Source organism: Phodopus roborovskii, unplaced genomic scaffold (assembly GCF_943737965.1).
Source record: "Phodopus roborovskii unplaced genomic scaffold, PHOROB, whole genome shotgun sequence".
Taxonomy (NCBI): domain Eukaryota; kingdom Metazoa; phylum Chordata; class Mammalia; order Rodentia; family Cricetidae; genus Phodopus; species Phodopus roborovskii.
The window spans coordinates 24,845,856-24,859,658 of record NW_026126588.1 but is presented as its reverse complement, the minus strand read 5'-3'; the positions used below and the strand labels follow the sequence as shown (position 1 = coordinate 24,859,658).

Here is a 13,803-nt window from a genome sequence, read left to right as displayed (position 1 = left end):
GACCTGCCAAGGTAAATGAAAATATATAGCGGGGTGGTGATGGCGGCAGTGGCGCATACCTTTAATCTCAGCACTCGGGAGGCAGAGGCAGGCTGATCTCTGTGAGTTTGAGGCCACCCTGGCCTACAGAGTGAGTTCCAGGACAGGCTCCACAGCTACACAGAGAATCACTGTCTCAGAAAATATATATGTGGAGGCTGGTGTAGCTCAGTGGTAGAGTGCTTGCCTAGCATGTGGGCTTGATTACCATCACTGTAAAAATACACACAAATGCACATATGCAAATATGGGATCTAAGAAGCAAATCTTATCATACACATGATGTGAAAATGGGCATTAGAGCAGCTCGGAGAAGCTGGCCGAGGATTCTGATGCCCCTTGACTTTGAAAAAGTGGTAGGAGGCACAGGAGCTGGATTCAGGAGCCACCATAAGCAATAGCCTTTGTGTGACCTATTAAAGGCTGTCCAGATTCAAGTTGCCTAGTTCAACCAATAAAAATAGAGGTCTTCACTTACTTCTAAGAGCCAGGTAGCTCTCGGCACGTGTCATACATGGCCACTGGGTAGCTACACAGAGCCAGCAGAGAGCTTCAGTCCATGGGAGTGTCTTTAGGAAGTGTGTGCCCTCCCTGGAGATGAGGTAGGTGTGAGGTCCCATAAGCAGATCACTTGAATTCAGGGGGACGGCAAGCTGACTGTGGATAGAGACATCTGTGAGCAGATGGGACTCAAGGAACGTAACTTTGAGCATGTGGGATCTGACCCATTCATGTGGGAAGACAGACATCCTGTGCGGTGGTCCAAGCAAGGCCATCACGCGTCCTCTAGTGGCAAAACTGGGTATGGACTTGGAACTCATCATTTACGAGGTAGTGCAGTCCTGAACCTGGCCAGTTGGGAAGCTGAGGACAAGGCATCCCAGGCCAGCCTGGGGCCATACTGCCAGATTCTACATAAGATAACTAAATAAAATGTCAAGACATCTTCAGAATCCTTTAATTGTAGGGAGGTTTAGAACCAGGGGAAGCAGACACATTGGGAAACTTAATCACCAGGTGTATCCACTTTGTGGCCCACAGACTTTATAGGTTCCAGGATAGCCATGAATGCCAGCCAGCATGTTTGCAGATCACAGTATCATATTGCCATGTCAGCTGGCTGCACACCCCTGAGACCAGGGTAATAGTAAATTACTGCTAAAGAGTATGAGGTTTTAAAAATGTGAATTAACCTTGGGATTTGAGTTTTAAAGTACATATTGAGAAAGCGATCCACACTTGTGATTTTAAGTTGAAATTTCCCCCAATGTATTCTATATTCTAGCACTTAAAATATAGAAGTTTAAAAGAAATTCAGTTTGCCCCATTGGTAACTGAGACTGATCTAAAGCCATTTTAAAGTATTTATTTATTTTTTTTTTTTTAAGAGTAACGTTCAGAGGGATGGGATGGGGGTAGGGAGAGGGACAGGGTAGGAGGGGAGGGTGAGGGAACTGGGATTGACATGTAAAACAAGCTTGTTGCAAATTTAAATAACAACAGCAACAACAATAATAATAGTAAAATTTCTAACACCCTCGCTGCCAGGTGTGATGGAGCACAGCTTTAATCTCAGCTCTCCATAGATGGAGACGGGCAGAGCTCTGAATTCTAGGCCAGCCGGTTATGTGATAAAACAGCAACAAAAGGATCAGATTCAGCGGAGAGCAAAAAACGTAAAACCAAACTGGAAAATACTGTGAGGACCACATGTGGTGGCAGAGGGGCTTGAGAGAAAGCTCAATTGACCCCCCCCCCAATCTCAGGCTTCCAGTTGGAACTAGAGTGTGCCCACCTGTGTCTGGCTGAAGGAGAGCACTGATTGGTTGGTCATTGGGATCAAGCGTGTACTCACGCAGGCAGGCTCCAGTTCTCAGCCACCACTGTAACCCACTTCCTCAGACATGTACTGCTCCCCCATGTGGCAGGGCCGCGGTGAGCCCTGCATGAGGACTTGCATTTTGTTAGAAAGATCGCACCACCCCAGATACGATAAACATCTTTTACCAAGGAGAAAAACACCATGAGTTCCCGAAGCGGTTAATTCCTGAAGGAAGGACTTGGAGCTGGAGGGGCTGCCCGTTCTCCTTGGCTCTTTCTAAGTGTTTGCCTACACAGCTGTGCCGGGAACGTGTCGTCACATGGTAAAACACCATACAGAATCTGAAAGATGCCAGCCAGCTTTGGCTAATCAGGGAGCCCAAAGGCCCCATGAGGAGAACAAGGTGGACAGCTCCTGGGGGACAACATCTGAGGTTGACCTCTGACTACTACACATATGTGTGGTTCCTTGTGCGTTTGCACACGCACACGCACACACACACACACACACACACACACACACACGGGGGGGGGAGGAATGGGGGATTCAAGTCGAGAGTTCTGAGTTTGTAGTTTCAACCTTAAAATCTAAAACAACCAACCAAATCATCCTGTGTCATTTGGTAGCCAGGTCCCATCCGTGTGTGAAGAACACCATGTTTAAGAGACAATTTACAGGGCTGGAGAGATGGCTCGGCCGTTAAAGGCTAGGCTCACAACCCAAAATATAAGAGACAATTTCGAGTCAAATGGTGACGTGCGCTACGGCGAATGTTCACGGCCTCCCGCTCGCCAGTGTACGCTCCGCCGCTGAGCTACGCCCGCAGCCGTCAAGCCCCGGCCCTTCTGTGGGAGAGCGACTAAATCAGCTACACTTTTTCTTTTATTTTTGGCTTGCTTTGCTTTCTGGCAAAGGAGAGGGGCTGCAGAGTCCTGGGCGACAGACTGACATATGGGGAGTATTTGGGGGGGTATATGGAGCGAGAAGTAATGCTTCTCCAAAGGAGATAATTAGACCTTTGGTAAGGGAGACTCTTATTGTGACAGCACTTTTCTGGTATTGATATGACTTTGGAATGGTGGTGACACACTGTGACAGGAACAGGGGCACCCAGCCGGAAAGCACAGCTGGGGAGGAGCGTGGAGCACAGAGCTGGCTGCGTGGCAATCAATGATGGTTGAATTCGAGGCCACGTTAATTAGAAACGTGGGACCCAAGAGTGGTGTGGCAGTGGCTGCGGAAGCATGGCAGGCCCCTCCCACATCAATCATTAACTTATAGGCCCATCTGAAGGGGGCGTTTTAGCAATCGAGGCTTCCCTTTCCAAGTGATTCTGCCTCGTATCAAGTTGACAAAAACAGACAAATGAACAAATCCAATCCCCACCTCCCGGCACCCACAAGATTCCAGGGGGATAGGGTCCCTCTAGACCCTCCTCGTGCCTGTAGCCCAAGCACACAGGGGCAGCCCAGCCACACAGGGGCAGCCCAGCCACACAGCTCCACCCATTCTGTATGACTCCTGCTGATTCCCAGTCCCTCCAGTTTACCCCGACCTTCATGCATGGAAGGCCAGTGCCAGGATCTTTCGTGCCTAGGGACAGGCAAGCAGGTCCTGGGGAGGTCAAGGCACTGAGGAGGGACTGGCGCCATCCGAGAGCATCTGGGCCAGCTTCTTGGTGAACTACAAGACATGGTGCAGGACGAGTGAAAAAGAAGACACATAGAAAGGGTGGACCATTTCCTTCCCTTGGGTTCTGGGACATCTCGGTGAAGATAGCGAGCGGACAGAGGATGGATGAGCAGTCCTGGGATCTATCCCCGTGTGGTCCATCATGCTTCCTACGCAGGCGTGGCCAAGGGCTATGTGAGCCTTGGTCTGCTCGCCTCACAGGAAGGCCATGGCTGCGAGTCTCCTCTACCAGAGCATGGTTAAGTGAACCGTGCCAATCAGTTACTATGAATTCAGAAGCAGTGCAGTTGATGATGCTTACGCCCCCTTGTTGCTGCAGGACGTGCTCCACAGTGCAGACCCTCTGTGCTCCTGCTGTAGCATCTCTGCAGTCTCTGATGCTGTGGATATCCTTGCTGAACGGCAAGTGAGCCACCGCCCTGTCGGTCCAGGATACACCTAGCTCTGGATTCTCAGCTCTCCTGAGTAGAAATGACAGTTCTGAAGTCACAGACTCTCGTGGGGGACATCGTCTCTTCTCCCAACAAGTCCCAGAAACTTGTCTGCCATTGAATGAAAATTGTTTGGAAGTCTCAGTTCAGGGAGCTTTTGACCTGGCTTTTCGAAAATTTCACCGTCTTTGAGACAGACTCACGACCTGATTAACGGCATCAGCTCAGACAAGAGCAGGGCACCCAGGTGCACGTGGCGGTAGAGGTCCCAGTCCTGGGGCCCCAAGGGCACACATTTTGAACTCATTCACACCTGGATTCTAGTTTTCTTGGTGATGTCCAGGACCCATAGCCCCGGGACAGGCTGTGTGTGCCTTCACTTTAAAAGTCGCACACATGTGCCCCACACATTTTTACATAGCCTAGGTAAGGCAGAACCCGAATGTCTGCCCTTTGAAGAATCGGGAGCTGAGAAAGTGGCCTAAGAATGTCGTGTAATGATTCTCAACGCATCCCTAGCCGCCTGCAGCACAGATGTCTCCTGGCCAGCCTCCCAGCCAGCTGAGGCAGGGTCCACGTTTTGCTGTCTTGACTGAGAAAGTTAAGGACGGATTCACAGCCGCTTGCATTATCCAGTTTCTTCTGCTGGGTCTGGAGCGGTGGGGCCCTCCAGCTATCTCCCTTCATTCCAGTGGGCCCAGGTGCAGTCTCACGAGTATACCATCACCCAAACTATGTTCTGCATCTTTTATATGATCCTCATAGCTGGGGGGGGGGGTATTCTCCCATCAAAGCCACAAGAGGCAGTGTAAACCAGACAGATGCTGATTAGTGGAAGGTCAACAGGAGAATGTACCATATTCCCTCCATCCTTAGCAAGTATATTCTGAGACTGCCATCAATAGTACTTGGCCAACATTTCCTCTGCTTTATGATAAAATTCAATGTGTAGACTGGACATAATAATTTTAGGGGAAATAAAGTTATATCGACCCAAGGGCTGTGTAGTACCATGATAGTCGATCTTGTAACTGAGGTGGGCGCACTGGACAACAGGAAAATGCCCATGTTTAGCAAGACTGAATGGAGGAATGTGATGCCTCCCCATATTACCCAGAAGAGTGTGCATATATACTTTTGTTTGTTTTTAAATTATTTTTATTGTTTGTTTCTGGAATTTTTCATTATGTGTTTTCAGTTTGACTAAGTTTGACTGCAGATAACCAAAACCATGGAAGGTTGAACCATGAGTGTAGAGGGGGACTGTTACCATCCCTGTGTGATAGCCTTCACCAACCCTACCCCATGAGGATGAGCTAAAACCATGTTGCATTTCATCTATGTTTTGTGATGCAGAAATGCACTTAGATTTTTATTTTCGTTTAACATCTCCAACCACCGTATTCTCACATGTGAAGCACTGAATCCTAAGGCAGAATAGGAATTATCTCCAGCTCGAGGTGAGACTCGCTGGTAACAAGCTCTGGAGGCACATCATGGGGGCTCCACACCAGTGTAACGGCAGCTGCCGATTGTCCTTGCCTCTCACCACAGGTACCCGGAAGATGGAATACAAGGGCAGCAGCTGGCATGAGACCTGCTTCATCTGCCAGCGCTGCCAGCAGCCCATTGGAACCAAGAGCTTCATACCGAAGGAGAACCAGAACTTCTGTGTGCCCTGCTATGAGAAACAGTACGCCTTGCACTGTGTGCAGTGCAAAAAGGTACTCAGTCCCCCACCCCCACACCTCCAGGGCCCCTTGACCGTCAAGAAGGGACAGCAGTCACATCTCCACGTTATGAGGGTGTGGATATTTCTGCCTTGCATGCTCTCTCTCTTTCTCTCTCTCTCTCAAATCTGTGCATTGTTCAATTGGATCTGTGATCTGGTCTCTGTTTCAAAGAAATGAGCTCTGAGGGGGAAAAATAATCATGCTTTCCAAAACCTTTATGAATGTTTATGGCCTGATGGTAGAGGGAAATGAAGCTCCCTGTCTTAACCTGTCTCTGTTGAGCTGAATCAACGGGAACCACAGAAAGGAGCTTCCGCTCTCTCCCACACGCGGCTCTGTGGGTGGTGGCACTTCCAGGACTTATGCAAGCCTGTTAAGCTATGCCTACCTCCTCCCTCACTTCCCTCTACTCCCCTAATATCCCTGCTCTCTCAGCCCCCACCACATTTATGGTTATTCTTTGCTTACTAATCCTGCACTTTAAGTTCTTTTCTTCTGGGATAACTTTGTGCTGTGCAGCCACCTCTTGTAGCTTGGAAATGGTCTGTTGCTTTTCAGCTTTTCGGTGAGGGTCATCTTGATGTGGCTGGGGAAGCTCATGCGTGGGTAAGCAAGGCGGGTAGCTCATCCTTGTTCGCCCATGCCTGTTTTATGTCCATAGAATCTGTATGCAATGCCTGAAGTTGTCTTCATTTGTACCGATGCACGACAAAAAAAAAAAAAAAAAAAAAAAAAAAAAAAAAAGATGAGCTCTGTTTGGAGGCCGTTGACCTTACGGTCAGCCCCGAGGTCAGGCCTACAAGCCTGTAGGTACCGCTACAGACTCTGCGCTGCCACACCGTGATGGCATTTCCTGTGCCTCCCTTCAGTTACTGGCTCTTGCCATCTGCCCACTTAGCTGGTAAAGTGCAGGTGGTACAGCCTTGTGGGGTGCATGCCTTTGCATATGAGCTCCCTATATACACCCAGGGCTCTCAAGCTAGACACATCCCTCCTCGGGCAATGGAGGAAACCCTGGAGCATTGGGGATCTGAGACCAGACAGGACTCGTTCAAAGGCTGGATTTTAACGTAGGTGGGGATGGCTGGGGCAGCCACTGGGTGTCTTGACACGTGTCCCGTGGGACAGCGCAGATTGTCCACAGAGTAGGCTACGAGGGGAAACCAGCTAAGCTGGGCTGTGGAGGAGTTCAGGGAAGGACTCTCCAAGGAAGCTACGCTGAAGCTGACGTGTTGCTGAACCCACTGCTGTGGTGTGAGAAGGGGTGGAGGGAGTGGGGATGAGTGTGTGGAAGGTACCAAGGGAGGTGGAGTGGGGAGAGGGGGTGAATGGGAGGGGTGGGGGTAGGTAGAGGCGAGAGAGTGGAAGGTGTAGGAGACAGTGTGTATGAGATCCAGGGCACAGAGGGAGGGCCTCCAGGCGGGATAAATACCACCTCACACGTACATGCCTCCTGCATCTCCACAGAGCGTAGAGGACACAGAACATACAACATGGAACTTATTTTCCTTAAATTCTGTCCCTGAAATGGGGGGGGGTGTGACTGGCAGACGGTCTCCGACGTACGGTTTAATGACAAGACAGCAGGACAGAAGGGAACCCTGACTCCTCTTGCCTTGTCATGGCCGGCTCTGACTTCATTCTCGGGCAGCGCCTGGGTCTCTCAGCCAGTTGATTCTTCTACAGCTTTAGAAATAGCGTCTTCCTGCACAGGCATCACGCGAGGACCCCAGAGAGCACACAGTGCTGCCCACACTGTTCAGAAAGCGAGGAAACCACCAAGGTGTGGCCTGGAGCATTTCTATCCCTTCTTCGGCCACCGCCTGTCAAGCTGAGACCTACCTTAGAGTCCCCAGGTCTCCGACCCCACTCTTGACCTGCTGTTCCCACGCCCGTGGAAAGCGACATGTAAAGGGAACTAGTCGCAGTTGAGGGATGGCGAGCTGTTTAGCCATTTGCAACTTCTTTGCAAACCTTTGTCTGTAAGACAGGGTGAGGATAAAGGCTCACAGGATGTATGCTGGTCCCTTCAGGTCGCACCAGAAGGTGCCAGTTCCGAGTGTCTTTAAAGCCTCTCCTGTCCTGCCTTTGTTGTCTGTCCACACCGGGCATGAGAACAGAGCTGGTATTTGTTTTGTTTTGGTTTTGGTCTTTTGAGACAGGGTTTCTCTGTATTGCTGTGCCCTGGCACTCGCTCTGTAGACGAGACTGAACTCACAGAGATCCGCCTGCCTCTGCCTCCTGAGTGCTGGGATTAAAGGCGTGTGCCACCAACGCCTGGCTCCAGAGCCGGTACTTGAAGGAAGGCTTCCACAGAGATTTGTCCCCTTCCTCATCAGTTTGATGTCACAGAACTGAGGTGCTGAGGTCTTTTGCCATGACTGTGCAGCTACAGGGCAATGCCCCATGCCTTCTGTTCCCCTGCACGAGTGATACCTAAAGCCCCATTGTCCCCAGGGCAAAAGCCAACACGAGGTGCCTGAGGCTTGAGGTCCCTTTACCACTTCAACAAACTGGACATTTGCAGGGGGCTGCGGGGTGTCTCGAATCATCCACTGGCAACAGCGGTGAGGGATGCCTACCAGAAGCAGGTGCAGCCCTGACTCGTTTCTTCCCCTCTCCCCTCTGCCAGCCCATCACCACAGGGGGCGTCACTTACCGGGAGCAGCCCTGGCACAAGGAGTGCTTTGTGTGTACCGCCTGCAAGAAGCAGCTGTCTGGGCAACGCTTCACAGCGCGGGATGAGTTTCCCTACTGCCTGACCTGCTTCTGCGACTTGTACGCCAAGAAGTGTGCTGGGTGCACCAACCCCATCAGTGGTAAGCATCCAGGAAGGCCACTGTCATGGAATCAACTGTCTGCCTTCTGGAGTGCCGGGGAGGCATAGAGTGTTAGCATGGGTGTTAGCATTTTGAGGCGCTATGCCCAGCCCACCTTTGACTGCCTGCCCATCCTTGGCAGACTACTTGTGCTCCAGCGGCCTACTCATGACTTCCCCTCATCTGGTCGTGGAGAACCACTGGCCTGTCATTGAGTGTTTCCGCGTGGGTCTATGAGTCTGTTATAAGCACGTGATCAAAGTGTGTGTGTGATTCAGCCGTCTTAGTCCGTGCCGTCTTAGTGAGACTCTCATTTAACCACAGACCCGCTGCTACACGGAAGCACGGTGCACGTTCTGAGTAGTTTATTCACAAGCGCAGTGCCCAAAGTGTTTGACAAAGTAAGAGCCCACATGTGCTTGGCTGGCCGGCCAGTTATCAGGACTGAGCTATCGTGCTCCTGTGAAGGTGGAGACTAGATAGATGGCTTCAGGCTAAACACTCGCCACGTGCCAATCAGTGGCCAGGTGCGTCCTGTCAAAGGTAGGAATCTTTCTTGAAGTGGATTTCCCAGCCCCATTTGTTCATTCCATCTGGTCTAGTTTGCTTTTTATTGCAACTTGTGGATCAAAAGCAACTTGTAGAGGAAAGGGTTTATTTGATCTTACTGCTTGTAGTTGAGCATGAAGGGAAGTAAGGGCAGGAACCTGCTCCCTTTTCTCCTGGCGAGCAGGTTTCATTTCAGGAGAAAACATAATAACCCGGGAAACAGCAGATGCTTTGATTCCCACAATGCCGGGGGTTGGAAGGCAGGACCCCACGCTCTGTGTGCAAGTGCTCTTCCCCCTACCCTGAGCTCCAGGCTGTGCAGGGTTGGTGATAGCACGAGAGTTCCCTGCTCTCCGTTGCTCCTCTGACAGCGGTCAGTGTTGCACAGAGTTGAAGTGGATCAGACTGTCGTGCCTTTTTCGGCTCTGCTGAGGTTGGCCACCTGGCGACACCTCACTCTGGTTTTCCCTTTTGTGCGCAGGTCTCGGCGGCACAAAGTACATCTCCTTCGAGGAGCGTCAGTGGCACAAAGACTGCTTTAACTGCAAGAGGTGCTCCCTGTCCCTGGTGGGGCGAGGCTTCCTCACAGAACGAGACGACATCCTCTGCCCCGACTGTGGAAAGGACATCTGAAGGCAGGGTGGAAGCCACAGCTTTGTGGCTGGGAGAGTTCGCATGCTCCCTTTCTCCACCAGGCAGTAGTGCTGTGTTCTGGTTCCCACCAGCCGCCTCCAGGCTTCCTCTTGCTGTCCAGGCTTCACGCTAATTGGAATTCCTATAGTTCCGGGCACCACTGCGGTCCCAGTGGGGACTGTAAACCCCGGATGGGAAGGTGACTTGGAATTTTGTAGAAACGCAAGGCAGATCGGACGAAAGCGTCCTCCTCCTGTGTCTCTGTAATGCTTCCTCCTTTCACTGCCTATTTAATTTTTAAGTGCAATTAACATTTGTTATGAATGTGTTTTCAAGGGAGAGCTGGGATTTGCAGCTTTGTAACTCCCTTTTTTTGTGTGTGTGTAAAACTCAGAGTAACATTTATGTGACTTAGAATAAAGTTATTCAGAATAAAACCTTTGGCCAAGCATGGTGTGTGAAACAGTGATTAAATGTCGGGGTCTCCCTTTAAATAATACTTTACTGGGAGGGACCTTTGGCCAAGCATGGTGTGTGAAACAGTGATTAAACGTCGGGGTCTCCCTTTAAATAATACTTTACTGGGAGGGCCAGTGACCACTGCCCACAGTAGGTCCTGATTGGGTCGGAGTGCAGGTTGGGCCCGGGGCAGTATACAGCAAAATTGCACCACACTTTGTTTCAAGAAATTTTCTGGTAGCACCACACTTCCTGTCACTGGGTTTTCTCCCTCACAAACTCTTCCTCCTCCTGGAATACAAATGTAGAATTATTCTACATTTGATACATAACTCTGTGCCCCATAACATGAATGGCAGTAAGGCTAGGAGGCTAATGACAGGAAACCCAGGTTTCCAGTCACTTTCAGTAGCAGAGCTGAGCTCGTTCTCATCAGCAGATCTGTGAAAAACATCGGTTCTCAACGTGTGCGGTCCCAACCCATTCGGGGGGATTGAACCCTTTTACGAGGGTTGCATGCCCTGCATGTCAGATGCTTATATTACCATTCATAACAGCACAAAATTACAGTTATGGAGTAGCAATGAAGTAGCTTTATGGTCAGTGGTCACCGCAACTTGAGGAACTGTATTAAGGGGTACGGCATTAGGAAGGTTGAGGACCACTGGTCTTCTTATCCATTAAGTGAGGACACAAGCAACTTGGGGTGAGAGACGGCGTCTAGTTCCTTTAACATCCTCAGCTTAGCACCCTAGCTTGAGAAGACACATTGAGGCACTAGGGTCTGCAGGATTTGTGTATTGTGTTGTGTTTATGTGTACGTAGGTTGTGTGTGTGTGTGTGTGTGTGTGTGTGTGCATACGTAGGAGGTGTCAGAGTCACACTCTGTAGCAATCGTCCTGTTTTAGCTTCCCAAGTGCTGGAATTATTGATGGTTTGTTGTATCCAGCTCACCTTCAGGATTTCACTAAAGAGGAAAAACAAATACACAGACACACAGAGAACTCAGACTGTGGCAGCAGCTTGTGGAAGAATTTGCCCAGTGGCTAAACAAGGACACGGCGAGCCAATCTGTGTAACCAACAATGCACTCATTTCTCTTTAGGACTGCAGAGTGGCCACTTTTCTCTCCCTTCTTTCGTAAGAAAAGACTATGGTAAAGCGGCAAGCTGTACAAAAGGAACACCTCTGTTGAGTAATGTAACGTCATGTTGTTAAATAATGAGTACAGGATGTCCTTGTTTTTTTTTTTATTTTTGACAATATCAAACATGTATATAATGTTAGGAGTCTTATTATCTTTTTTAACCTCACCATTCCCTTCTCTAGTTCCCTTCCTGCTCCTGCTGATCCCCGAACAATCCTCTCCTGCCTCCATGGTACAATCCACCTGGCTTTATTAGGATTGCTTGCATGAGCACGGGCGAGGTTATTTACTCAAGCGGTCGGCAACTTACCAACAGCTACGCCACTGAAAGACATTACCCCCCCTTCCAAGCAATCATTAATTGCAATAGCTCCTCGGGAACGGGTGGGGCCTTATAGGCCCCTCATCCCTGCGTGATGGGATCCTGAGGGGCCCCATCACGTGCCTTGGTCACTGAGGAGTAAGTAAGATAGGCAATGCAGCCTTGCTGGAGGGTGTGTGTGTGTGTGTGTGTGTGTGTGTGTGTGAGCTCTGAGGATTCACAAGACTCACGACACCTGCAGTGTTCCCCTCCCGGCTCCTGTTCACACTTCAGGGTGTGAGAACTCAGCGGCCCCTCGCTCCTGCTACCTCCTTTCCGCTCTGGTGTCATGTACTCTGACACACTGAAACTGTAAGCACAAATAATTTGGCCTGGGCATAGTGATTTATGATCGCAGCCACAGAGAAGTAACTAAGGCATAACCCAAAGCATACAGTGTCCATGCAACTGTACACACATTACTGAATCAATTATTGCTCCACTTCCTGTCATTCCATGCTCACCTTCCCTATGGAATCAGGAACCGAATCACCTGGCTCAAACCCAAGACACACAATACGGGCATTTAAAAATACACAAGGACTCAGACTTTTATTTTTTATTTAACAATCAGGAAACCAACTAAGTTATTAAGCAACGAAAACGATTAAAGGCATTTCAGTTCCTAAAAATCAACCAAATACAAGGTGAGTTTTGGAGTTTTGTCTTTGCCTTTTTTTTTTTTTTTTTTTGGTTTAAAATAGCAAATTACCCAACTATTTCCCAAGTTACTTGATTTAGAACTTGTCTTCAAATGCAGTAACATTAAGATCCCAGCTAAGGAATTAGTCATTTAAGCTCAGACCTGTGCTCCTAGTTAGTACTCAGGAGGCATAAGCAAGGGGCCTTGGTGGAACCCAACTCAGAAAAGCACCCACCCTCCCCAGAGGAGGAATCGGCTATTGACCTCAGATCATTCACCCTAAGTCTCTCAACCAAGTTTCTGCTTTGTTCCATTTATTTGTTACTTAGGAATACTTAGGGATGTGCATCTTCGTGTTAACCAAGGTGTCTCAAACATCAACATAATTATCTGCCCTCCTGCTCACAACAGATGACTGGGCTGGGCTGTCTGAATGCAATGTAGAGATTATGCCACACATAATGACATTTCCTGAATCAGTTTCTTCAATGACATCAAGTAACAGGAATATTTTTCCATTTCATTTGTTTTGCAAATAACAGATCTGCACAGGATAATTTTATTCAGTTTATTTAAATAAAGACAAGGCTACTTAAAACACTATACATACAAAAACGTACATTACAAGGTCAACCTTTTCTATACTGAATTACAAAACTTACACAAGCATTTAGTAAAAGCACACTTAAGAACATGTTGACCAATGAGTAGCCTCTCAACAATGTTCAAGTTCCACAGCAGTACACAGAGGAAGCTCTAACACACGGGGATGATTTAGTCTACTGGCAGTTTCACTTAATGTAAGTTTTTAAAGGTCATTGCTGTTGAATGAGTCTACGTCGGTTTTAGAACTGTCTCTCTAACTTAAGTCAACCAAAATAGAATTTCAAATAAAAACTTCAGTTCTGAAGAGTTTTAATACCAGCAAACACAGCCTCATGGTGGTAGTGAGCCACTCTCCCAAGTGTCTGGCAGCTGTCTAGACTAGTAAGGCTACTTTGGAAAGCTATGCTGCTTTGAGAAGCAATACAACACCCTGGCGCTGCGGGTTCCAGACAGCAGGACCCATACAGCGGTCTACAATCCCCCAGATGTAAGAGGGCTGGGGGGGTCAGACTACCTTCACCCCTTAGTAAGTGGAGTAAGGTCACAGACACAATACAACTTGCAAATCTAAGTCTGAAGCTGAGGCCCAGAGAAAAGAGGAGAATGGGAAAGAGTAGGATGCACACAGGCAGGAGAAAAGAACAAGGCCGACTTGCTGATGGCAGGGGTGGTTGGTGCCTCCTATACCTCACAAGCTACCACGGCCTCCAGGGCCTAACCCTAACCCTTTGCCCGATGCAGTAATCACAACACCTGGCCTCGGTGGGACACGGAATCAAAAGCAGCAGTGCTGACCGGCCCTGTGTTAGTGCGTGAGGTTACTCACTCCAGAGTTGCTCAGCACTCACACCGAGCCCCTCTAACCCGCT

General features: G+C 49.1%; 1 protein-coding gene across 3 annotated transcripts in view; it reads left to right on the top strand.

The window, feature by feature from the left end:
- Nucleotides 1-10,169, top strand: part of Fhl2 (four and a half LIM domains 2) — a 59,812-nt gene extending 49,643 nt beyond the window's left edge. For all 3 annotated transcript variants that reach the window (XM_051204248.1, XM_051204250.1, XM_051204249.1), the window contains exons 4-6: nucleotides 5,539-5,708; nucleotides 8,350-8,536; nucleotides 9,567-10,169. In XM_051204248.1, the coding sequence (XP_051060205.1) occupies nucleotides 5,539-5,708; nucleotides 8,350-8,536; nucleotides 9,567-9,718 (509 nt within the window). In that variant the 3' untranslated portion in view covers nucleotides 9,719-10,169. The remainder of the gene's footprint in view (nucleotides 1-5,538; nucleotides 5,709-8,349; nucleotides 8,537-9,566) is intronic.
- Nucleotides 10,170-13,803: the final 3,634 nt, after the last annotated feature.